Source organism: Vombatus ursinus, unplaced genomic scaffold, assembly GCF_900497805.2.
Source record: "Vombatus ursinus unplaced genomic scaffold, bare-nosed wombat genome assembly UNPS02009770.1, whole genome shotgun sequence".
Lineage (NCBI taxonomy): Eukaryota > Metazoa > Chordata > Mammalia > Diprotodontia > Vombatidae > Vombatus > Vombatus ursinus.
The window spans coordinates 3895918-3923352 of record NW_020949548.1 but is presented as its reverse complement, the minus strand read 5'-3'; the positions used below and the strand labels follow the sequence as shown (position 1 = coordinate 3923352).

Sequence of the window (27435 nt, the reverse complement as noted above, 5' to 3'; positions counted from 1 at the left end):
TTCTTCTCAGCCCCTGATGGAAAAGCTAGGAAGAGTGCATGTAAATTACAGAGAGTCTGATTAAGCTTGGAAAGAAAAAAAATCCAATAATTAGAGTTAACCAGGGTTAGAGTGGGCTGCCTAGGGAAGAGGTGACTTCCCTCACTTCAGGCTTCAAGCCTGAAGTTAGATGTTTCCTTCTCAGAGAAATTCCAGAGGGGATTTTTGCACAGTTATGAGTTGGACCAGATGGCATCTGAGCTCCTGTTCAACTATGGGGTTGTCTGGTTTCATTATTCTGTCTAGTGCCCGGGTCATGGAATCTTTCTGAGTCATGTGTACAAGAAGCTGATGACTCTTAGCTTTGTGGTATCTTCAGCCCCTGTGAGTGGCACTGTTTATGTGCAAAGTTCTCATTAAAATGTCCTGGTGGGTTTTTTAATGGAAGTTGATGTGCTGTGTAAAATAATGCATCCAGCAGCTCCTTGTAAATGATCGTATTGACCACTGGGAACCAATGTAGTGTGCTGAAGGCAGAGGGAGAGGCAGCTGGATTGGCTGCCCTGGGGCGGGAGGGCTTCTCCAGACCTTTAGTGGGAAACTCGTGTTGCTGTTAAATATATTGTGTTGCCACATCCTCAAGAGCATATTCCCAGTGAAGGCAGTAGCCTCATGTGAAGCTTCACAGCAGCAGGGTGATTAACTGGGAAGTGAAAAATGAAGTCAAATGGAATCTTTGCTTTCATGAAAGCAAACAAACATAACCCTCAGTAGCTGATCGGTTGAATTAAACTGGCCAAACAGTGCCCAAACCAATATTTAAGAGTGTATAAATTACAGAAAAGGCCTATTGCTTTTAGGGATGTGTGTGTATGTGTGTGTGAATATATATATATATATATGTATATATATGTGTGTGTATGTACATATATGTATATGTATATATGTATCTCTAACTAATTAACACACACATGCACACACACATTCTTTAATACTTATGTTCATGATCTCCTTGATGTGATGTCAATATCTTTTCCATTTGTGTTTAGTGCAACTTATTTGCACTTTCTCATTGTGATCTGATTTATTCATGTTTCCCCAGAGATCCTTTGTGGGTGATTTATTGAACAGGCTGCCTTTTACATTATAAGAGAGAGAGAAGGGGAGGAAGGCAGGGGAGGTGGGAGGGGAAGGGGGAGATAGAAAGAGAAGAAGGAGAGAAAGAGAAGAAGGGAGAAAGAAAAGGAAAGGGAGGTGGGGAGGAGAGAGAGAGAGAGGGTGAGAAAAAAAGAGAGAGACAAAGAGAGAGAGACAAAGAGAGAGAGAGAGAGAGAGAGTATTCCTAGGGAAATGAGAGGTTAAATGCCTTGGCCATATCCTCCCCGCAAATACTAACTCTAATGTTTCAACCTTGTCTCAAGGTGACTCTGGTTTCTATCAGGCCAGGTTTCTAGAGAACAAGCTTTGGTTGACCCTAACAAGGTAGCAAGTCTTCAAATTCAGACCCCATGTTTCTCTGAATATGTCATATTCATCATTTTTATGGTACAATAATAGACCATTAAATTTATATACTACAATTTGACCAGACATCCCTCAGCTGGCATCTTTGTTGTTTCCACTTCTTTCCCACAATAAAAATGATGCTGTAAATATTCTGGTAAATGTGTCTCCGTCCTTTATCTCCTAGGGTTATATGCATAGTAATGTTTCTGCTGCATAAAAGGGTTATATGCATAGTAATGTTTCTGCTGCATATATATATATATATATACACACACATTTACTTTGAGTGTTTTTTTTTTTTACTTATAATTCTTCATTTTACACCTGCCTGCTCAAGCAATTTGACCATTTATCTTTTTGGGGGATATATCTTATTCTCATATATTTGCATCAATTCTTTCATTACCTTGTATATTAGACCTTTTTCAGAGCACAATTCTGTGAAAATCATTTTGTTTCTTTTATGATTCTACTATTGCTATTCTTTGTCCTGTGCAGAATCTTTTTTTTTCTTTTTGGGGGTGATGGTTGTGGAATAAATCCAGTGATTCAGTACTACATTCATGTACTTTTAATTCATTTTTTAAAATTTTACATTCAATTCCAAATCCTCCCCCATACACATTGAAAAGGCAAGGAAAAAAAAACATTATAAATACATATAGGCATGCAAAACAAATTCCTCACTTTAACTAAGTTAAGAGAAAAGAAAAACGAAAAAAGGAAGGGAAGGACATATGTTTCAATTTTCAGATCAGAATTCAGTCAGATGCATTCTTTAGATCTTCATTAAGGAGATGTGAGGGGAAAACTAGATTCTTATATTTCCTGTCAATCACAACTTGACTCCACCCCAGGTTGAAACTTTTCAATTTTATGCAATTGAAACTGTCTCTTTTGTCATTTATGATCACCTCTATCCTATGTCTTGTTGGATAAGTTGTCTCTATCTTTTTTTTTTCCTTTTATTCTCTCTTGGTTCTTTTTCTAGATGTCTTACCATTCCTTTTCCATCTTTTTTCCTAGATCTTCATCCAGTCCAGCCCTGTATCTGTGGGTGTTCCCCAAGGCACCATCCTGGGTCTTTTCTTCTCCCTCCACACTATTAGATTTGGCAATCTCATTAGTTCCTGTCAATTCAACTATCCTCTCTATAGAGATGAGTCTCAAATTAATCTACCTAGCCTTGACCTCTCCAGAACTTGTGTCACTTCTCCAACTGCCTATTGAATATCTTAAAATTGAGTTCTTAAAATTGAGCATCTTAATCTCAACATTTCTAAAACTTAGCTTCTTATATTTCCCCTCAAAACCCTCCCCCCTTCATAACTCCTTACTGTTGTTGAGAATACAGCACAATTTCAATCACCCAGGCTCACAATCTGGGTGCTATCCTTGACTCCTCACTTTCTTTTCTTTTCTTCTTTTTTTTTTTGTTAGGCAGTGGGATTAAGTGACTTGCCCAGGGCCACACAGCTAGTAAGTGTTATGTGTCTGAGGCTGGATTTGAACTCAGGTCCTCCTGAATCCAGGGCCAGTGCTCTATTCACTGTGCCACCTAGCTGCCCCTTTGACTCCTCACTTTCACCTACATATATGTAATTATTGGTTACATCCTGTCATTTCTACTTTTCTGGAATTCTCTCCTTTAATCTCCACCTCCAAGGCTCCCTGATCTCCTTCAAGTCTCAGCAAAAAATCTTCCCTTCTTAAGCAACCTTTTCCATTCCTTCTTAGTCTTACTACCTTCCCTATGAAATTATTTCCTATTTTTCCTGTATGTAACTTATTTGCATGTAACTGTGTGCATGTTGTAAGCCCCATCTGGTGAATTCCTCAAAGGAAGGACCATTTTGTTTTTAACTTTCTTTGTATCCCCAGCTCTTAGCACATTATAGCTATGTGTTATAAATAGTAGATGCTTAATAAATGCTTGCTTATTTGACTTTCCTTGTTCTCACTATTTCTCCATTAGCATTTCTTTCTCCTTTTCTCCCCTCATCCTTTGTGCTGACAATGGTACTACTGTCTGATTATGTGCCTCTTGGGGACCTTGTAAAGTTGTGAGAGAGGCTACCATTTTTCTTCTTTGCATGGTTTTGATTTCCCCTTAGTGTGCTAATAAATTAGTTGATATAGTCCTGACACTTCCTTTCTCAGACTTAATCTTTCTTCCTTTTTTTTTTCTTTTCTATATAGGACCACTGTTGTTTTACTGAATTTGGAATAGAGTAGGAGAGGGGCAATTATAGAATTTTGGACTATGAAATGACTGTCTTAATCCCTTCATTTTCCATATGAAAAATCAGAGAGGACCCTATAGACATTACATCATTCTGCTCACAATACACTAGAATAAGAGAGCTGCTGACTGTGATCAGAATCAATTTTGAATCTGAGTCCATTTTACAATCCTTATATCTCTTTTTTTAACTGAATTTTGTGACAAGGTTATGACAATTGGAGATTTTAGCCAAACCTAAGATTTCTTGCTGATTTCTTGTTGATTTCTTGATAATTTCTTGTTGGGTGGAGCTTTTTTCCTTACTAGGAGATGATTTATTGAATCCTACTGAAGAAGATTATTCTGTGGAATCCCACAGAAGAGTCATTCCAGCTATCAGTTAGCCCAGAGAGACTAATTCCAGATTAAAAAGCTGTGAATTATTTAAAAAAAAAAAACACTCTTGGCCCTTTCCTTATATGATACACATTTATTCTGTAATAATATAAGTGAAAGAAGTAGAATAAAGCCAATGAGTTATAATATATCAGTGCTGCACTGAAAATAAACATTGTCCTGCCCATTTATTCTCTAAAGAGTGTTCTTAAAAGAAGATGTAATTGAGTTGTAAACAACATTCACCATATTACAGATTAGTACCGAGGACTAAAGGAGGCAATATAAACTTGGACTGGATGTCATTTAAGCACAATGGGGAAAAAAGAGAGACTTGTTGGCAAAGGATTTGGATTGGAATCTTGACTCTGCCACTCACTGCTTGTGTGATTTAGACAAGTTTCTTTAGCTCTTTGTGCCTTAATTTCTCCACCTGTAAAGATGAAGGTGTGGGATAGACAATCTTTAAAATTCTTACGGTACTAAGTTTATGGATCATAATGGGCTATTTTTCCCTCGTTGGTCAATGTATTTCTGTTGTCATGTCAACGTGTACTGATAGGTTTACTGGACTATATACATGAGGACCAACCTCTGGAGATAGAGGATCTTAAGTAAAGTTTGTCTTTGAGGAAGTCATTTCCCCCTACCCCTTCTCAGCATGAAGTCCAAAGTGTCTTCTCCCTGCTTTGGATGGGCATGATTTTCCCAATTCCATGATGCTTATGCTCTTATCTTTTTCCATGTCTTCTTGTTAACGATTATTTCCTATCAGCAGACAATTTCAACAGATGAAGAAGGGAAAACAAGTCAAATCACCAGGCAATTAATAAAGGTTTAATATGTGTCAGGCTTTGTGCTAAGCAAAGACAAACAAAGAAAACAAAACCAACCTTTACTCTCAAAGAAATTACAATCAAATCGAATGGTGAGGAAAGGGGGAGGAATTCAGTTATAAGGAATAGCATACCGTATTTGACTTGGACATAGAGTGTGTGGAAGGGTCTTAGTTCTAGGTAAGGCTGGAAAGGATCCATGGTAACAGTGGATATAATCTTGGCCACAGAGTCAGAAGGATCTGAGTTCTAATCTCGCCTCTGACACTTTCTCCATATCCCTGTGGAAATCAATTAAATTCTGGTTTTCTCAGTCATCTACATCTACTAAGCTAGCCTGAAATGTAAGGCTATAAGATGATCTAAGATACTTGCTGAGGATATAGCCATACCCAAAGATCACCCTGTGAGTGAAATCAAAGGTCCTTTGTATATTAACAAAAGATTGGAAAGAATATGGTTGCTCTAAAATGTTGACAAAGAAAATAAGTCATGGCATATACCCTAAATATCAGTGCCAATGGCAGCTAAGTGACACAGTGGTTAGAGTGCCAGGCCTGAAGTCAGAAAGACTCATCTTCGAGTCTGGCCTCAGACGCTTACTACCTGTGTGACTCTGGGTAAGTCATTAAACCTTCTTTGCCTTAGTTCCTCATCTATAAAATGAGCTGGAGAAGGAAATAGCAAACCATTCCAGCATCTTTGGCAAGAAAACTCCAAATAGAGTCATGAAGAGTCAGACATGAAACCACTCGACTACATCAATGATAACAACATCAGTGCCAAGCCAATATATTTGTTTGGAAACACTGGGCAGCAAAGATGATGTCACCCTCAGTAGGAAAGGGTCTTATACTGATCACCAAATGAAAGAATGAGATAATAGGAATGGCTGAGAACAACTGGTTTCATCACTATTGTAAAAATAATGGAAAAGTTATGATCACCTTACCATAGCATTAGTTCAGCAGAGACTTTGTCATGGTACATCCCCAGAACAAGTTAGAGCTATGTGGTACTAAATAGACAATAGATATAACTAACACAGTGGGTGAGGATGAAGGAGCTATCTTTAAAAGAACTATGCTCAAAATAGAAAAATCGGGGAAATATTAAAAATAAAACTAGGGGGTATGAGGAGTTAATGCCAATATGCCTACATGTTTGGATAAGTTTTTTTGGCCATTTGTAAATTTTGGTGTTCTGGAATTCTCTTTGTCAACCAGGCATATTCCCTTGGATGCCTTTGCCATGACAATAGGAATTAAATTGGTTTAAGTTATTTAATTTAATACAGGCAGCTGGAACATTAAACTTGAATTTTCCATTCAGCCTGGAAAGAATCTACTTACTTTCACTGCTGAAACATATATGGCAAAGGCTTGAAAAATCTATTGAAAAAATACTCAAGTGTACAACTTGAAAAGGATTCTGGGAGAAAAATCAAGAACTTTGGAATGAGTCTCCAGTGTGTTTCCAAATCACTGCAGGAAGCATTCCCTCCTCTTCTGCTGACACAGCACTCCCCAGAGTACCCAGCAGGATGTCCATTTGTTCAAGTAAACATTCAGTCTTCAACCTTGATTTCATTCTCTTAGATTTGCATTGAACTTAATCTGTGTGTTTTAAAGAGAATCATCACACTTTTTGAAAGGGCTTGTTGTGAAGAATTCATTTATCACTTCTGGAAACAAGTCGTCCTATCAAATAATAAGTCCTTGAAACCTAAAGATGTTTAACTTTTCGTGGTTCAGTACTCTTGTTGATGAACTGGTGTACAATTCCTTCTCATTGTTCAAATCACTTTATGATTGGACTGTTTCCCTGAAATAAAACGTATAATAATAAATAAAAGCTCTACAAAGAACCTTAGGATGAAAACTGCCTCTGAATTACTCGCTGTTATATATATCATCTCATGGTACCCTATTCTGTCTTCATGTATTTCCATGTGATATCCTCTGTCCCTGGAATGATTCATCTCTCTTCTTAACCCTTTGTTGCCTATCACAATCATCCTTATCCTTCTCTTTCCTGTTTTTTTTGTTTTGTTTTGTTTTGTTTGTTTGTTTGTTTTTTGGCGAGGCAATCAGGGTTAAGTGATTTGCCCTGGGTCACACAGCTAGTAAGTATCAAGTGTCTGATGTCAGATTTGAACTCCTGACTCCAAGGCTGGAGCTCTATCCACTGCTCCACCTAGCTTCCCCAATCCTTCTCTTTCAAGACCTAGCTCTGCTGCCGTTTCCTTCATTTTGTTTTCCTTGATTCTCCCACCAAGACATAATCTCTTTCTCTGAATCGTTTGTAAGATTACAGATTTAGATTTGAAAGAAACCAAAAAGGTTATCTAGTCTAATACTTTTATGTTACAGATGAGGAAATTGAGGCTCTGGAAAGTTGATTGATTTGTCTCAGGTCACACATTACAGGATGGGGATTTTACCATGGGTCCCCCTACTCCAGAGTCATTATGCTCTTTTTTTTTTTTTTAGGAAATCATGAAAGCCATTCCACAATAAATAAGTGATAAACAGATATGAATATAGAGAAAAAAACTAATCATATTGAAATATTCAAGCCATCAATAGTATCAAAATGTGCATTAAAACCAATATTTCACCTCACATCAAGATAAAACAATCTTTTGGTGTTTGGGGGAGGAGAGGCACAATAATACACTATTATAAAACTATTAATCTGCTCCAACATTTCAGGACAACAAATTGGAATAATGAAAGAAAAGTTGCCTCAATTATTCTTACCTTTTGTTGCAGTGAAGGCACTGTAGGACCCATACTCTAAAAAGGTCAAAAATATAAAGAAATTCCAATACAGACTCAAATATTCAGAGCAGCCCTTTTTGTGATATCCAAAAACCAGAAATAAAGTGGGTGTTTATCAAATGAGGAATGACTGAATGGATTTCTGTATGGATTGAATGGAAAATTATTGCATTGTAATAAAAGTAAAATATGAATACTTTTAAAGACATGGGAAATGTGTATGAATTTAACTTATGCATTGAAGAGAAAAAAAGAATGATAACATACAATTTTGAAAAGAATATAAATTTAAAGAATATTAAAAGGCAACTGAACTTAGAATATATGCAATGACCAACATTGGTAACAATGGAGAGAAGATGAAACAGACCTCCCTTTATTTCCTGTAGGTGATGAGGATAGAAAGGGAAATAAAGAGACCAAAGAATGCATTAGTGGAACAGGCATGGTTTCTCTTTACATTGATCTTATTTAAGTGTCTCGTTTTTGAAAGAAAACAATCTCCTTAGACCTGAGGGTGGGAAGTTAAGGGGATTGATATCTCAATAATTTGTTATTTTGAGACTTCTGTGAGTGGAACCAAGAAGGTAGAATAGAACAAACACTCAGCTAAGTTCTTTTAACATTCCCTTTCAAGCAACTTTAAAATAAGTTTGCAAATTGAATCCTGGAGTAGCAGAGCCAACAAAAAGTGGACAACAACAAAAGAACATTCTTCTAGCCCAAGATAACTTACGAGGTCGAAAAGAGAGATCTGTGACAATGGAGTGGAGAATAACTTGGAGCACATGTTGATGAAAGATCACTGATGGAATTAGGTAGTGGTAACAGAAGCATCAGCAATGTCAGGTGGTCTCAAATCTGAGACAGCAAGCAGGTGTGGCAAATAGTCAGAAAGAGATTAGAGGGAATCCCTGTGCTAGAACTGGGTTCAGGATTAGATGCTGTTTGGCAACTCTATTGCCAATACTCACTTCTGGGTCATAGTTTAAGGGTGAGGAGGAGCACTTTTGGTCAAAAAGGAACAGGAACTCTGAGGAGCAGTATATCTGCTGGTCCCATGGGAAGAGGACCTTAAGGAACAGTATTTGGTATAAGTTATACATGTGCAGACATACAAAGTATATCTCCATGTTAGTCATGTTGTAAAAGAAAACACAGAACAAAAAATAAGAAAAATAAAATAAAGGAAAAATATGCTTTGATCTTCATTTAGAATACATCAGTTCTTTCTCAGGAGATGGATAGCATTTTTCATCATAATTCCTTCAGAATTGTCTTAGATCATTGTGTTGTTGAGAATAGCGAAGTCATTTGCAGTTGATCATCATGTAATATTACTGTAATACAATGTACAGTAATAGTAATATTACTGTATACAATGTGCTCCTTGTACTGCTCGTTTCACTTTGCATCAGTTCATGTAAGTCTTTCCAGGTTTTTCTGAGAGCATTCTGCTCATCATTTCTTATAGCAATATAATATTCCATAACAATTATATACAACAACTTTTCAGCCATTCCCCAATTGATTGACATACCCTCAATTTCCAATTTTTTGCCACCACAAAAAGAGCCACTACAAAAATATTTTTGTACATATAGGTCCTTTTCCTTTTTAAAATCTCTTTGGGATACAGACCTAGTAGTGACATTGCTTGATCAAAGAGTATGCACGATTTTATACCCCTTTGCTCATAGTTTCAAATTGTTCTACAGAATGATTGAATCAGTGTAACATTTAATCAGTGCATATCTCAATTTTTCCCACATCCTCTCCAACATTTGCCATTTTACTTTTCTGTCATATTAGCCAATCTGATACGTGTTGGGTGGTAGCTTAGAATTGTTTTAGTTTGCATTTCTCTAATCAGTAGCGACTTATAGCATTTTTTCATATGATTGCAAATAGCTTTGATTACTTCAAATCTGACTGTTTATATCCTTTCACCATTTATCAATTGATGAATGGCTCTTATTTCTATAAATTTGACTATCTTCTCTATATATTTGAGAAATGAAGTATTTATCAAAGAAACTTGCCGTATTTTTTAATGTTATAATTACTAACTATGCATTTCCCTCCATCCTATTTTCCCCTGGTTTATCTTACTCTCTCTCTCCTTTCATCCTGTTCATTTTCAAAAGTGTTTTGCTTCTGACTTTTATCTCCGGCAAAAATATTACCTCTTTCCTCCCTTCTATTAGCCCCACCTTGATGCCACCTCTCTTATCCCCTTTGCCTTCTGCTTTCCTGTATGGTAAGATATATTTCTATACCTCTTTGTTATTCCCTCTTTGAGCCAGTTATGATAAGAATAAGTTTCATGTACTGCCCTCCACCTCCCACATATATGCCTCCACTATAAAAGCTCTTTCATGCCTTTTTTTTTACATCAGATGATTTATCTCATTCTACCTCTCCCTTTCCCCTTCTCCCAGTGAATTCCTCTTTCTTATCCCTTAATTTTATTTTTAGATAATTATTCTATCATATTCATTTCAAAACTGTATGCTCTATGTGTACTCCTTCTACCTTCCCTAATAATGAGAACATTTTTATGACTTAAATTATCATATTGTCATGTAGGAATGTAAATGGTTGAATCCCTTATGATTTTTCTTTTTTGTTTACCTCTTTTTGCTTTTCTTGAGAATTGTATTTGAAAGTCATATTTTCTATTCAACTTTGGTCTTTTCATGAGGTAGGACTAAAAGTCCTTGGTTTCACTGACTGTCCATTTTTCCACTGAAGGATTATACTAAGCATTTCTGGGTAGGTGATTCTTGGTTGTAATCCTAACTCCATTGCCCTCCAGAATATAATATTCCAAGCCCTCTGATCTTTTAATGTAGAAACTTCTAAATTATGTTTTCTTGACTGTGACTATACAACATTTGAATTGTTACTTTTTGTCTACTTGTAATATTTTTTCCTTGACCTGGGAGCTCTGAAATTTGGCCATAATATTCCTGGGAGTTTTCATTTTGGGATCTATTTCAGGAGGTGATCAATTTCTATTTTACCTTCTGGTTCTGGAATATCAGGGCAATTATCCTTGATCATTTCTTCAAAGAGGATTTCTAGGTTCATTTTTGATCATGGCTTTCAGGTAGTCCAATAATTCTTAAATTATCTCTCTTGGATCTATTTTCCAGGTCAGTTCTTTTTCCAGTGAGATATTTCACATTTTCTCCCCCCCCCCGCATTCTTTTGATTTTATCTTATTGTTCCTTGATGTCTCATAAAGTCATTAGCTTTAGCTTGCCCAATTCTGATTATGAAGGAATTATTTTCTTCAGTAAGCTTTTATACCTCCTTTTCCATTTGTCCAGTTCTACTTTATAAAAAGTTGTTTTCAGTGAATTTTTGTACTTTTTTTCCCATTTTGCTAGTTCTGATTTTTGTTGTTGTTGTTTTAAAATTAATTGATTTATTTTTAGTTTTCAACTATCATTTCCATAAACTTTTGAGTTTTAGATTTTTCTCTTCCTCCTCCCAACTTCTCTCCCCAAGATGTCATGCAATCTGATATAGGCTCTACATCTACATTCCTACTAAACATATTTTCACATTAGTCATGTTGTAAAGAAGAATTAGAACCAATAGGAGGAACCACAAGAAAGAAGAAACAAAACAAAACAGAAGAAAAAAAGAAGAAGAGCAAAAAGTACGTTTTGATCTGCATTCAAACTCCACAGTTCTTTCTTTGGATGTGGCTAGCATTGTCCATCATGAGACCTTTGGACATGTCTTAGATCCTTGCATTGCTGAGAAGAGCTAAGTCTATCAAAGTTAGCCATCACACATCATGGCTGTTACTGTGAACAACATTCTCCTTTTTCTGCTCACTTCACTCAGCATCAGTCCATATAAGTCTTTCCAGGTTTTTCTGAAGTCCACCTGCTCATCATTTCTTATAGCACAATAGTATTCCATTGCGTTCATATATCACAACTTGTTCAGCTATTCCCCAATTGATGGGCATCCCCTCAGTTTCTAATTCTTTGTCACCACAGCAAGAGATGCTATAAATATTTTTGTACATGTGGGTCATTTTCCCATTTTTATGATATCTTTGGGATACAGCCCTAGAAGTGTTATTGCTGGGTCAAAAGGTATGCACATTTTTATAGTCCTATGGGCATAGTTCCAAACTGCTGTTCAAAATGGTTGGATCAGTTCACAAGTCCACCAACAATGTATTAATGTACCAAACTTCTCCAACACTTATCATTTTCCTGTTTTGACATGTTGGCCAATCTGATAGGTGTGATGTGGTACCTCCGAGTTGTTCTGATTTTCGTTTCTCTAATCAATAGAGATTTAGAGGTTTTTTTTTTCACATAACTATAGATAGCTTTAATTTCTTCATCTCAAAACTGCCTGTTCATATCCTTTGACCATTTATTAATTGGGGAATTAATTGTATTCTTATAAATTTTACTTAGCTCTCTATATATTTTAGAAATGAGGCCCTTATCAGAGACACTGGGTATAAAAATTCTTTCCCAGTTTTCTACCTTCCCTCCTAATCTTGGTTGCATTGGCTTTGTTTGTGCAAAGACTTTTCAATTTAATTTAATCAAAATTATCCCCCTTGCATTTCATAATGTTCTCTCTTGTTTAGTCATAAATTCTTCTGTTCTCCATAAATCTGAGAGGTAAACTATTCCTTGCTCTCCTAGTTGGCTTATAGTATCAGCCTTTATATCTAAATTGAGTACCCATTTTGATATATGCCCAGTTCTGATTTTTAAGGCATTCTTTTCTTCATTGGAATTTTGTGCTTCTTTTACCATTTGGATTGCTCTCTCTCTATGTCTCTCTGTCTCTCTCTCTCTTTGCTAGGCAGTGGGGTTAAGTGACATGCCCAGTGTCACATAGCTAGTAAGTAACCAGTGTCTGAAGCCAGGTTTGAACTCAGGTCCTCCTGACTCCAGGGCCAGAGTGCCACCTAGCTGCCCATGACTATTATCTTTTTTTAAAGTTTTATTTTCTCCAGTATTTTTTGTGCTTCCTTTACCAAGCTGTTGATTCTTTTTTTTCATGATTTTCTTGCCTCACTCTGATTTTTCTTTCCACTATTTCCTCTGCCTCTCTTACTTTATTTTGAAAAATCTTATTGAGCTCTTCCATGGCCTGGAATCAATTCATATTTTTCTTTGAGGCTTTGGAGGTAGAAGTTTTGACTTTATTTTCTTCTTCTGAGTTTGTGCTTTGATCTTCCCTGTCACCATAGCAAATTTCTATAGTTAGGATCTTTTTTTCTGCTTTTTGTGCACTTTTTCTAGCCTATTGCTTGACTTTTAACTCTATGGTAAAGTGAGTCTCTGCTTACACACTGTCACACGTTTCGAGTTTTTTTTTGTGCAGATGTTTTCAGAGATAATTCTGGGGGACTGTAAGTTTTCAGTACTTCAAAGATAGTGTGATGTAGAGAGAGATGTTTTTACTACTCTTTTGGCCTGTGTTCTGGTCTGTGAGTTACCACAGACATCCTTTTCCACTCTGGAAATGTCACCATGGTCCTAGTTCTCCTGCAGCTACAAGCTGTGATGTGCTAGTTCTTCTCCACACCCTGGGACTGAGTCCCAGGACTACAACCCAGATTCAAGTATGGACAATGCACCAAGTCTTGCCACTGGTGCCAGCAAAGAACCTTTTTAATCTCTTTTTTTTGGGGGGGGGGGGTTGGGCAATGGGGTTAAGTGACTTGCCCAGGGTCACACAGCTAGTAAGTGTTATGTGTCTGAGGCTGGATTGGAGCTCAGGTCCTCCTGAATCCAGGGCTGGTGCTCTATCCACTGTGCCAACAGCAGCTCCACCCCTTAATCTCTTTCTGACCAGTTTTCTGACCTCCTTACCGTCTATGGGCTGAGGTCCAGAGACCACCACTGATTCTACTGATTCAGTGGCTCCCAAAGTCTGCTGCTGGTTTGCTGGGGCATGGCCTGCACTCTCCTGCCCTCTATTCTCACTCTGGTGCAAGAGACCTTTCCTGACAGCCTTCTAAGTTGGCACTGACTGGAAAAATGTTTAACCTTGTCCTTTTGTGGAGTCTGCTACTCCAGAATTAGTTTTGAGACATTATTAGACTTGGTTGGAGAGGTTTGGGGCAGAACTCAGGTGAGTCACTGCCTTTTCTCTGCCATCTTGGCTCTGCCTCTGAGGAGAGATCAGTTAAGAATTTATTGGACTGCCTGAAAGCCATTATCAAAGGAAGAGCCTCAACATATGTTTCAAAAAGTAATCTAGGAAAAGTGCCCTGATATTGTTTGACCAGAGGGTAAAATAGAAATTGAAAGAGTCCACTTGTTACCAGCTGAAAGAGAACCCCACATGCAAGCTCTCAGGATTATAATAGCCAAATTCTAGAGCCCCTAGGTCAAAGAGAAAATACTTTAAGCAACAAGAAAGAGACCATCCCAATACCATGGAGCCACAGCCAGAATCACATGAGATTTAGCAGCTTCCATGTCAAAAGACTAGAGGGCTTAGAATATGATATTCTGGAAGGCAAGAGAACTGGGATTATAACCCAGAATAATTTATCCAGCAAATCAAGGATAATGCTTCAAGGGGAAAATGGATATTTAATTAAATAGAAGTCTTTCAAGCATTCCTAATGAAAAGAACAGAGCTGTAGAGAAATTTGACTTTCAAACACAAGACTCAAAAGAAGTACAAAAAGATAAATAAATATGAAAGAGAAATCATAAGGGACTCAATGAGTTTTACCTCTTTACCTTCTTATGTGGGAAGAGAATACATATACCCTCTAAGAAGGGTATCATTATTAGGTTCGTTAGAAGGATTCTACATAAAAAGAAGGTCTGGGAGTGAGTTGATTATGTTGAGATGATGTAAAAATAATATGAATAGGCAAGAAAAAGGGATGCCCTGGGAGAAGGTAGAAAAAAGGAGGAAATTATTTCAGATAAAAGAAGTGCGCAAGAAAGAGCTTTAATAGTGGAGGGGAAAATGGGGGGGGGTTGGAGAATGCTTGAATTTAACTCACACCTGAATTGGTTCAAAACAGGAATCCACACACACACACACACACACACACATACACACATACACTCACACACACACTCACACACACTCACACACAGTAACACACACTCATTCACACACTCACATGCACTCACACACACACTCACACACACACACACACACACACTCATACTCAATTGGTAACAGAAATCTATCTTACCCAACTAGGAAGTAGGAGGGAAAGGGACGAGAAAATGGGCATTGGGTGATAAAAGAGGGGACAGATAAAAGAGGTGGTGGTCAGAAGCGAGACAGATTTCAAAGGAGTGACTCAATAAAAAGAGAGAGAGAGGGATAATCAGAAGACAATAGGATGGAGTTAAATGTACAGTTGGTAGTAGCTAGGTTGCACAGTAGATAGAGTACTAGGCCTGAATTAAAATGTGGCCTCAGACACTTATTAGCTGTGCGAACCCGATCAAGTCATTTAACTTTATTTGCCTTAGTTACTCTTCTGATTTAAAAAAAAAAAAATACCTGGAGGGGGCAGCTAGGTGGCATAGTGAATATAACACTGGCCCTGGAGTTAGGAGGACCTGAGTTGAAATCTGGCCTCAGACACATAACACTTGCTAGCTGTGTGACTCTTGAAAAGTTAACCCCAATTGCCTCACAAAAAAAGACCTGGGGAAGGAAATGTCAAACCACTCTAATATCTTTGCCAAGATGTAAGGGGGCATGTTTTTGCTCTCTCCCAATTATGTCAATTGTAGGACTGCACATCCATTGAGAGATTGCTGAGATGCCAAAGAAAGAGGGGCCTGTTTATTTATAGGTTTAGGTTTATTATGGTTCATAAATTTAATAATAATAAAAACAATAGTATAATATAATATAATAATAAATTTTAATAAAATTTAGGTTTATTAGGGGGTACTTACATAACGCTGTCATTGTGGGTGGCAACAGGTCAAAGTAACATGGTGGATCCCTTCACCAACCCCAAGTCAAGCAAGGTATTCTATAGAAACAGAACAAAGAAGGCATAATTCAAGGGACTGCCTACGGTCATGTGCAGTTTCTCCTAAGAGATAGTTGGAGCTTCTTTTGCTGCTTACATTTATTCAAGGGAGTTTACATTTTTTGTTGTTGTTGTTTTTGTGTAGTCATAGGTCACGTTGCAAATCTCTGGTTTTCACTATGCAGTTGACTCCTCGTGACCCGCTCATACATTCTTTCCAATACTGTCTTCTGAAAGGTTCTTTGAGTGTTACATGAGTCATTTCATTAAGATGGAGGAAGCAGGGGACCCTCAAATGCACTGCATTGGAAGCACAATGCATGACAGCAATATAAGCACAGATAGGGAAACACCATTACCAATAGGCAAATTACCATAATTATGATTTTCTAATCAATGGCATTTGGTGATCAGTGGGAGAACTAGATTTCTAAACTTAACTTATTTCAGGTTAGCTGAATTTTTGAACTAAGTTCAGAAACAAAGAAACATGGCTTGAGCAATTTTATAACACGTTGTGGGTGGTACAGAATGGAATCACTTACCAAATGGAATCAGCATTATTTGTTTTTATTAATTCTCCCCTTTTGTCAATAGTAGAACTATAAAAATTTCCCTGACTGTTCAATGTAAGAGCAACAAGATTGATTAATCATTGTTCAAGTCATAGCAAGAATATCTAAATCCATGGACTAATTTAGAGGGAAAGTTTACAGGACACCAAAACAACTAAGAAAACTCGATGTACAGATATGGTGAAACAAAAAGCCAGGGTAATACAATAACGATCATCACCGTTAACTAACGTTAAGTATCCTTGCATTTTAGCAATCCACTCCCAATGTCCATTCAATCTGCAAATTTCATCTTGGGTCTCAGATTTCCCATGTAGTCATCTGTTTTTCTGGAAACATCTTCTCTTGCACATTCTGGGATAGGTCTCCTTCTTTAGTAGATTTGCGTCTCTGGTTCCAGATTACTTGTAGAGACTCAATAGATGTTTCTACTGAAATATTTTATAAACAGATCTCAATGCAAGTTAGTATAAACTCTCAAATTTTACTTCTCCAACTAGTTCATATGGTGAAAACTGCCTCAAACTTTAAGGTTCTGATTTTATTAACAGTAAAGCTATAAGAACATCAGATTATGAGCTCATAATTCACTTGAAACTTCAGAGAACTTAGGTTTTTACATGCCCCATTAGAATCATTTATATTTGACCTACAGAGTTATTGATGTTGTTGCTTTCTGAAAATTTTTCCACTCCAATTAATTCCATTTCCTTTAGAAGCATCAGATGCTATAAAGGCTATAATCCCATGCATGAAAACATAGGTAACAATAATTTTTGCAGACAGAGTCTCTTCGCCCAGAAGTCCAATGGTTAAAATAAATTTACTTACAAGAGGCTGAATTTACTCTAATTGTAACAGAAGACTTGATTAGGGTTTGTACATATACTTAATTCCCAATTGTATACAGAGAACAATATATATTTAGTTGTTAACCATATTCAAAAGGAATAGATACTACAGAAACATTACTCTCCACTAAAATGACTGATCATAATGAAATTCTGTTCCTTAAAACAAAGAAGAGGTTTCTGACTTTAACCTCACAAATTAATAGATTTGCATCTTTGTCCAAATATTCCCATATAATTGTGAAAGAATGAGATACTTCAGAGAGTTAATCTTATACATGACTTTTTAACTCTTAGCAGGCAGATGACAAGCCCAATACTAATCTACCTAATTGCTTGTGATATGGATTTACTTCACATTCAGTTTGAGAACAGTAAAATCTTACATAATTGCCTTGTGCTCTTATCTGTTATTGATCACTTGCTCTGATTATAGAAATTTGCTATAGAAAAAAAAATCAGGGATATAATTATAAGAACATCAAAACTGGTCCTTCAGGCCTAAGTCTTGGGGCACAGAGTGACTCAACAAACATATAACAGGATAAAGCTTCCTTAGGTCTATCTGTCTTCAGATAAGAGTCACAGTTGACAACTTAGGTTTAATGAGGTGGGAAACATGGAGGAGAGAGAGAGACCGAGAGAGAGAGAGAAGGGGGTGGGGGCTCCACATTCTTTATACTATGGTACATAGGGCAATCTTCATTTCAAGGTCTCTCTAAATAGCACTGAAAATTCCCATGTTTACTTAGGTTATAAATCTTCCATTAAGCAACACAAACCACTTTCATATGGGATTGCCCCCATGACATCCTGTCAAGGCACAAGCAAATGTGCATTTTACAGGCTCCTGTGGCTCAGGCCACCCCTCTCACATCCAGTTAAATATTGGTGGCCAAGTCAGGATTCTCCCAGGCAGATATGCCATCTCTCCCTCAGTGATGAGAATAACTAGGATTTTCCCCAGAAAAAGCTTCACCCCTCCAGCCCATTTCTTTGAAATCCTGCCAATTATGCCAAATATAAGGGGTAGACTTATTCTGCTTTAACAATGCCATTTTTAAAAATATTTTATGGTAATTTTTATTTATTTTTTTGTTCTCAACATTTACTTCCACAGATTTTGAGTTCCAAATTTTCACCCCATCTCGCCCCTCCCCCCACTCCAAGATGGCATGCATTCTGAATACTCCTTCCCCTAGTCTGCCTTCCCTTCTATCTCTCCCCCCTTCTCTTATCCCCTTCCCCTTCAATTTTCCTGTAGGACAGGATTTATTTCTGTACCCCATTTCCTGTATTTCTTATTTCCCAGTTGCATGTGAAAACATTTTTTTTAAACATGTGTTTTTAAAACTTTGGGTTCCAAATTTTCTCCCTTCCTCCCTCCCCACCTGCCCTCATTGATAAGGCAAGCAACTAAATATAGGTTATATATGTGCAGTTACGCAAAACACTTCCATAGTAGACATGCTGTGAAAAACTAAATCTATTTCCCTTAATCCTATCCCGCCCACCTATTTATTCTAGTCTTTCTTTTGACCCTGTCCCTCCTCACAAGTATTTGCTTCTGATTACTCCCTTTCCCAATCTGACCTCCTCTCTATCATTCCCCTACTCTCTTGTCCCCTTCACCCCTATTTTCCTGTAGGGTAAGACAGATTTCCACACCCAATTGAGTGTGTATGTTATTCCCCCCTTAAGTCAAATCCTATGAGAATAAGATTCACTGATTCCCTCTTACCTTCCCCTCCACTGTAAGAGGCTTTTCTTTTCTGTTTTTTTTTGTGGGATAATTTACCCGTTCTACCTCTCCCTTTCTCCTTCTCCTAGTATATTCCTCTCTCACCCCTTATTTTTATTCTCCAGATATGACCCCTTCATTTTCAATTCACCCTGTGCCCTCTATCTATCTATCTATATCAATATATACGTACATATAATTTTTTCCCTTCCAACTACCCTAACACTGACAAAGGTCTCATGAGTTACCAATATCATCTTTCCATGCAGGAATGTAAACAGCTCAACCTTAATAAGTCTCTTATGATTTTCTCTTTCCTGTTTACCTCTTCATGTTCCACTTGAGTCTTGTATTTGAAAATCAAATTTTCTATTCAACTCTGGTCTTTTCATCAAGAATACTTGAAAGCCCTCTATTTCACTGAATGACCATTTTTCCCCTGTAGGATTATACTCAGTTTTGCTGGGTAGGTGATTCTTGGTTGTAATCCAATCTCCTTTGCTCTCAGGAATATTATATTCCATGCACTGTGGTCCCTTAATGTAGAAGCAGCTAAATCTTGTGTTATCCTGATTGTGTTTCCACAATACTTGAATTGTTTCTTTCTGGCTGCTTGCAATATTTTCTCCTTGACCTGGGAACTCTGGAATTTGACTGGAATATTCCTAGGAGTTTTCCTTTGGGGATCTCTTTCAGGAGGAGATCGGTGGATTCTTTCCATTTCTATTTTGCCCTCTGGTTCTAAAATATCAGGGCAGTTTTCCTTGATAATTTCTTGAAAGATTATGTCTAGGCTCTTTTTTTGATCATGGCTTTCAGATAGTCCAATAATTTTTGAATTCTTTCTCCTGGCTCTAATTTCCAGGTCAGTTGTTTTTCCAATGAGATATTTCACATTGTTTTCTAATTTTTCATTCTTTTGCATTTGTTTTACAGTGTCTTTATTTCTCATAAAGTCACTAGCTTCCAATTGCTCTATTCTGCTTTTTAAGGAAGTATTTTCTTCAGTAATCTTTTGGACTTCCTTTTCCATTTGTCCAATTTTGATCTTTAGGGCATTCTTTTCTTCATAGGCTTTTTGGACCTCTTTTGCCATTTGGGTTAGGCTATTTTTTAAGGTGTTATTTTCTTCAGTATTTTTTTGGGGTGTCCTTTAGCATGCTGTTGACTTGTTTTTCATGATTTTCTTGCATCACTCTCAGTTTTTCCTCTACTTCTCCTACTTGCTTCTCAAAATCCCTTTTGAGCTCTTCCAACGCCTGGGACTGATTCATATTTTTCTTGAAGGCTTTGGATGTAGGAGCTTTGGCTTCGTTGTCTTCTTCTGGTTGTATGTTTTGATCTTTGTCACCAAAGTAAGATAATATAGTCTGACTCTTTTTGCACTGCTTACTCATGATCCTGGCCAATTACTTGGGTTTCAAACTCTTTGTTAAGGTAAAAGTCTGCTTCCAATGTGAAGAGTGTATTGTCCCAAGCTTCTGGGGTTTGTACAGCTGTTTTCAGAGGTATTTCTAGGGACCTGTAAATTTTCAGTTCTTCCAAGGTGCTATGATAAGGGGCACAATGTTTCCTCTCCACCACCACAAGAAGTTCCACCACACTAGCGTTCCTCCTTGCCCCAGGACCACCCCTCAGAGCTGTGACCCAGATCCAAGCACCGGTAAAGTAAGAGATTCCTGCCTCAGCACTGGCAAAGAGATCCCTGCAATACCTCTCTGATCAGCCACTCTATTCCCCCTCAGTCTGTGGGCCCAAAGCTCAGGAAAACGCCGAGGCCCCAGGCCACGCTTGAGACTTGAGGCTAAGACCTAGCTCCTCTCTCACCACAGTCACAGACTTTTCCCCCTGACCTTCTCAGTTGTCTTTGGCATTCAGGGGTTGAGAAATCTGGAAACCACCATAGCTGCCTGCAATTCAGTCCTCTGAGGCCTGCTCCACGTTCGCTGTGGCCTGCGCGCCCACACCAAACTGTGCTCCTCTCCCCGCCCTGCGAGATATACCTTCCCGATCAACCATCCAGGCTGACTTTGGCTGGAAATTTCTTTCTATCTTTTTGTGGGTTCTGCTGCTTTAGAATTTTGTTTAGAGTCATTTTTTTTAGGTATTTGGAGGGCTTTGAGAGAGAGCTCAAGACAGTCATTGCTTTCTCTCCGCCATCTTGGCTCCTAACAATGCCAATTGTATGTAGCATACCCTCTGAGAGTATATGGAGATGCCAAAAGAAGAGGAGTCAATACTAGCTTGGTTATTAATAGGTTTAAATTTATTAGAGTTAATTGAGGGAGATTACAAGAGGCTCTCATATTGGGAGGCAGTAAGACAAAGTAACATGGTAGATCCCCACACCAATCCTAGGTCTGTCCAAATGTTATATAGAAACAGAACAAAAAAGACATAGTACCAGGGATGGCCCAAGGTCACATGCAAGTATTCCCATGGGATAGTTAGAACTTCTTTTTGCTGTTTACATTTATTCAAGGTAATTTACATTCTCTGTGTAGTCATAGGACATGTTCTCAGGCTCTGGCTCGCACTGCACACAAGAAAACCCCAATTGCGGTCACAAAGAGTCAGGTACCACTGAAACAACTGACAAACAACATTTAATGCCCAGGTAGTAATCATAACTGTGAATATGAATGGGATAAAATCACCCCTAAAATGGAAGCAAATAACAGAATGAATTAGAAACCAGAATCCAACAACAGATTGTTTCTAAGAAATAGACTTGAACCAGACAGACACAGAGTCAAAATAAGGGGCTAGAGTAGAATCTATTATGCTTCAGCTGTAGCAAAAAGAAAAAGGGGGGGGCAGAGGTAGCAATCATGATCTCAGATAAAGCAAAAGCAAAATTAAACTTAATTAAAGATAAGGAAAGAAACTGCCTCTTGCTAAAAGTAACCATAGACAATGAAGCAATGTCAATATAAGACATATGCAACAAATGATATTCAAATTATTAAAGGAAAGTTTAAATGAATTACTGGAGGAAATAGTAAAACTATACTAGTGGGGAACCTCAACTTTTACCTCCCAGAGCTCGATAAATCTGACCACAAAATAAGTAAGAAATAAGTTAAGGATGTGAAAAAAAATCATAGGAAAGTTAGATATGACAGATATTTTGAGAAAATTTAATAGGAATAAGAAGTATACTTCTTTTCAACTGTACATGACAGTTTCACCAAAAATAACCATGTAATAAGGCATAAATACCTCACAACCAAATGCAGAAAAGCAAGAATATTGAATGAACTCTTTTTAGACTATCATACAATGAAGGTTACGTTTAATAAAGATCATAGAAGCATATACTAAAAATTAATTGGAAGCTAAATAATATAATCCTAAAGAATGAGCAGATTAAAGAACGAATCATAGAATTAAAGAGAATGACAAAAATAAGACAACATCCCGTAATTTGTAGGATACAGCAGAATAGGTACTTAGGGGGAAAATTATCTTTCTAAATGCATACATCAATAAAATAGAGTAGATCAATGAAGTGGACAAAAATAAGAAAAAAGACCAAATTAAAAATCCCCAATGGAAATGGAAATCCTGAAAATCAAAGGAGAGATTAATAAAATTAAAAGTAAAAAAAGAATAAATAAAACTAGGGCCTGTTTTTATTAATAAAAATAGAAAAATTACTGGTTAATTTAATCAGAAAAGAAGAGAAGAAAATAAAATTAGCATCAATAATGAAAAAGTAAACGCACTACCAATGAAGATGAAATTAAAGCAATTATTAGAAATTATTCTACCCAATTATATGCCAGTAAAACTGGAAATTTAAGTGAAAAGCACAATATTTGCCAAAAAAAATTAAACTGCCTCAATTATTAAAATATAATACCTAAATAACACAATCTCAAAGGAAGAAGTTAACAGGCCATCAATAAGGGAAAAAATCCCCAGGGCCATATGTATTTACAAGTGAATTCTATCAAATATTTAAGAAATAATTAATCTCAACACATTATACAATATTTGAAAAAGTTATAAAGGAGTCCTACCAAACTCCTTTTGTGACACAAATATGGCTTTGATAACTGAATCAGAGAGAGTAAAAACAGAGAAAGAAAGCTATAGACAAATTTCCCTAGTGTATATAGATACAGAAATTTTAATTGAAATCCTATGAAAGAGATTACAGCAACATATCACTATGATTGGGTGGAATTTATACCAGAAGTGCAGGGCTGGTTCAATATTAGGAAAACAATCAGTATAATTGACTACATCAATAACCAGAACAGTAAAAATCACATAATTATATCAATAGATATAGAAAAAAGCCTTTCATGAAATATAACCACTACTATTAAAGAAACTAGAAAGCATAGGAATCAATGGAACTTTTCTTAAAATGACAAGTAGTATCTATCAAAAACTAAGAGCAAGAATTGTAATAGAAATAAATTTGAAGCCTTCCCAATAAGATTAGTAGTGAAACAAATATATCCATTACCACCATTGTTATTCAATGTTGTACTAGAAATGCGAGCTATAGCAATGTCAAGAAAAAGAAGTGGAAGGAATAAACACAGGCAGTGAGGAAATTGCACTCTTTGCAGATGATATGATGGTATACTTAGAGAATTCTAGATAATCAACTGAAATAACTAAAAAAAAAAAAACAACCTAGTTGAAACAAGAACAACTTCAGCAAAGTTGCAGGACATAAAATAAACCCACATAAATCAGCATTTCTATATACTACCAACAAAATTCAGCAACAAGAGATAGAGAAAGAAATTCCATTTAAAATAATTGCAGACAATACAAAATACTTAGGGATCTACCTGCCAAGAATGTTGCTCATCCTTTGGTTTTGAAGAGGACCAATGACATCATGAGGGCGATGACTTGCACATGAATTGAATTTAAGTGAGGCTGAGTTGTTCTGAGTTGCAAAGCTGTCAGCCTCATTCTCTCTTCCAGAGTCATTGAAGTTCAGTAGCAACACAAAAGTCAAGAGGACTGGTGACGGCCAAAGATGTAGTGGGTGACCTTGGCCAAGACAAACCCTGGGAATATATGAACAGTTACAAAACACTTTTCTCACAAATAAAGACAGTTTTAAACAACTGTAGAAATAGAGATACCTTAGTGGGTTGAGCACAGGTAGACTCATCTTCATGAGTTTAATTCTGGTCTCAGACAATGGCTATGTGCCCTAGGTAAGTCATTTAACCCTATTTATCTTAGTTCATCATCTGCAAAATGAGTTGGAGAAGGGAGTAACAAAACACTCCAGTACCTTTATCGAGAAAACTCCAAATGGGTTCACATAGAGTCAGTTGTGACTGAACAAGTGGTACACAGTATAGGCTAAGCCAATATAATAAAAATGACAATTCTACCTAAGTTAATTTACTTATTTAATGCCATACAAATGAAACTACAAAATAATTATTTTATAGAACTAGAAAAAAGTAGTAACAGAATTCATCTGGAATAATAAAAGATCAAAGATATCATGGGAATCAATGAAAAAACTATGAAGGAAGGCAGCCTAGCTGTACCAGATTTCAAACTATATTACAAAGTGATAATGATGAAAAAAAGCTGGCACTGGCTAAGAAATAGGGTGGTAGATCAGTGGAATAGATTAAGTATACAATACATAGTAGTAAATTACCAGAGTAATCCAGTGCTTGATAAACCCAAAGATATAACTTTTGGGGTATGACAAAAGAAATACTGGGAAAACTGGAAAGCAGTGTGGCAGAAACTAGGTATAGACCAACATCTTACTCTGTATACCAAGATAAGCTCAAAATGGATAAATGAGTTAGACATAAAGGTGATAACATAAGTAAATTAGAGGTGCATGGAGAAATTTCAGTTCCATGGATAAGGAAAGAGGTTATGACCACACAAAAGATAGAAATGATCACTGGAAATAAATTAGATAATTTTGATTACATGATATTAAAAAAAGCTTTTGCACAATCAAAACGAAAGTGGCCAAAATTAGAAGGGAAAAAGGAAACTAAGGGGGAAAGGGCTTTTGAAATAAGTTTCTCTGATAAAAGCCTTATTTCTATATCTAAGGAATTGAACCAACTTATAAAAAGTAAGAGCCATTACCCAGTTGATGAATGGTTAAAATATATGAACAGTATGTTTTTAGAAGATGAAATCAAATCTATCCGTAGTCAAATGAAAAAATGCTCTAAATCATTATTGATTAGGGAATAGAAATTAAAATAACTGAGTTACCACCTCACACTATCAGATTGGCTAACACGACAAAAAGGGAAAATGACAAATGCTGTAGAGGATATGGAAAAATTAGGACACTAATGCACTGTTGGTGGAGTTTTGAACTAGTCCAACCATTTTGGAGGATAATTGGGAACTATGCCCAAAGGGCTACAAAACAATGTACCTTTTGACCCAGCAGTACTGTTACTAGTTCTGTATCCCAAAGAGATCAAAGAAAAGTGAAAAAGATCTATGTATTTCTACTCTTTTTGTGGTGACAAAGAACTGGAAATTGAGGGGTTGCCCATCTATGGGGATGCCTAAACAAGTTGTAATACATGATTGTGATGGAATACTGTTGTGCTATAAAAAATAACAAGCAAGAGGGTTTCAGAAAAATTTGGGAAGACATATAAACTCATGCAAATTAAAGTGAGCAGAACTAGGAGAATATTGTAACAGCAATGTTATAATGATGATTAACTGTGGAACCCTTAGTTACTCTAATCAAGGCAATAATCCAAGACAATTTCTATGATGAAAAATCCACCTCCAGAGAGAGATCTGAAGAACTCTGAACACAGATTGAAGCATACTTTTTAAACCTTCTTCATTTTTCTTTTTTTGTCTGTGTTTTCTTTTCAATATGGCTCATGAGGAAATATGTTTTCTATAACTTCACATGTATAATCAAATTGTTTGCCTTTTCAAGGAAGTACAAAGCATAGGAAGGAGAGAGGGAATTTGGGACTCATTTTTTTAAAATGAATGTTAATTTTTCTATGTAATTGGGGAATACTTAAATAAATAAATAAATAAAAGTATTTTAAAATTGTTACTGTGTAAAAATAACTTATATTAATGAGATTTTTTTTAAAAAAGTGAATCTTAAAAAAATTTTTAAAAATTTAAAAAGAATTAAAAAAAGTGAATCTTCAGGTCTACTTTTAAAAAATCTTTGTTTTTCACTTAAACAATGTGATAATGTATTAGTTATTTGTATATGTGTCTTATCTGATATACTATGTCGCAACCTCTTTAAAAGTAAGGTCTATGCTATTTTTCATATTTATCTTCCCAAGGCACATATTGGGTACTCAATGAACTTTAGTTGAATTGAATCATTAAGCACGCAGTACACAAGATTTCAATGAAAGATGTTTACTTTGGACACTAGTGGTGCTAAGTTCAATACAAATAATTATAGATATTTATCAATGTAATCAGAGAGCTGAATTTTCTATGAGATCCAGAAAAAAAGCTCTCCAATAAAGAGGAGCTAATTTTCTAATTTGTATGCTCATGAATATGATTATGTATTCTCAATGATGTCTTTTTTTGCTATGTAATCAATTATTACCTGAACTTTTCATTTTTTTGGTGAGAATTATTTTTATTTTCAATTTCATGTTTTCTCCTTCCCTCTGTTGCCTTTTCTACAAATTGAGAAGGTAAGAAATCTGAGACCCATTATAAACATAAAATTATACAAAATATGTTTCCTTATTCACTATGTTATGGAGGGGGAGAAACAAGAAAAATAAAGAAGGGAATGAAAAGATGCTTCAGTCTCCAACTTGAGTCCATCATTTCTCTGTCTGGAGGTGGAACATAATGAAACATACATCTTTTGAAATTGTCATAAATTATTGGTCATTCACATTTGATTATCATTACACTGTTGCTTTTGCTATGTGTATTGTTCTGTTTCTGCTCACTTGACTTTGCATCAGTTCATACATCTACTGAGTTTCTGTCTTTCAGCTATCTATTTTTCTTTTGTTTTCTAGGCTCAACCAACTGTCCTGGAAGACAAAAGAACCCTTCAAGTTGAGTCGCCAAAAGAAGAAAAGCCAAGTACCAAGTGTGATTCTCCAGATGTAAGATTAATTTATATAGTGTAACCAGAAATAATGCATAAATCTATTTTAATTAAATGCATATGCCCAAATAACTTTCCATTTGTAGCCATGTAGAAAAATCTAAGCATTTTTTCTACTTGGGTTCCAAAAAGCAAATGTTTTTATGGTTTAAAATATGTTGGTGTTTCCATCAGGAATTAGTAAGCAGAGTTTACAAAGCTTTTGTAGAATAATCTAGTCCAAGAGATGTAACTTGATGATTAGCAGGTTCAGCAATCTGTTCCCACAGAGATTTAGTTGGAATGCTGCAGATGTGCAATGAAGGGCCAAGCTTAGTTATGTAATACTCCCAGCAGGTAGTGGGCAGAACTCCATGTCAGAACTACTTCATTGGAAAGGAAAGGAAGAAGATTAACTTGAAATGATAACAGGAGTGAATT

The 27435-nt window shown here is 36.4% G+C and overlaps 1 protein-coding gene across 1 annotated transcript in view; it reads left to right on the top strand.

Annotated features, from left to right (window-relative positions):
* LOC114036142 (leucine zipper protein 2-like) overlaps window positions 1-27435 on the top strand; it is a 232090-nt gene that overhangs the window by 154481 nt on the left and 50174 nt on the right. The window contains exon 5 of the mRNA XM_027852556.1: window positions 26924-27013. Coding sequence (XP_027708357.1) covers window positions 26924-27013 — 90 coding nt within the window. The remainder of the gene's footprint in view (window positions 1-26923; window positions 27014-27435) is intronic.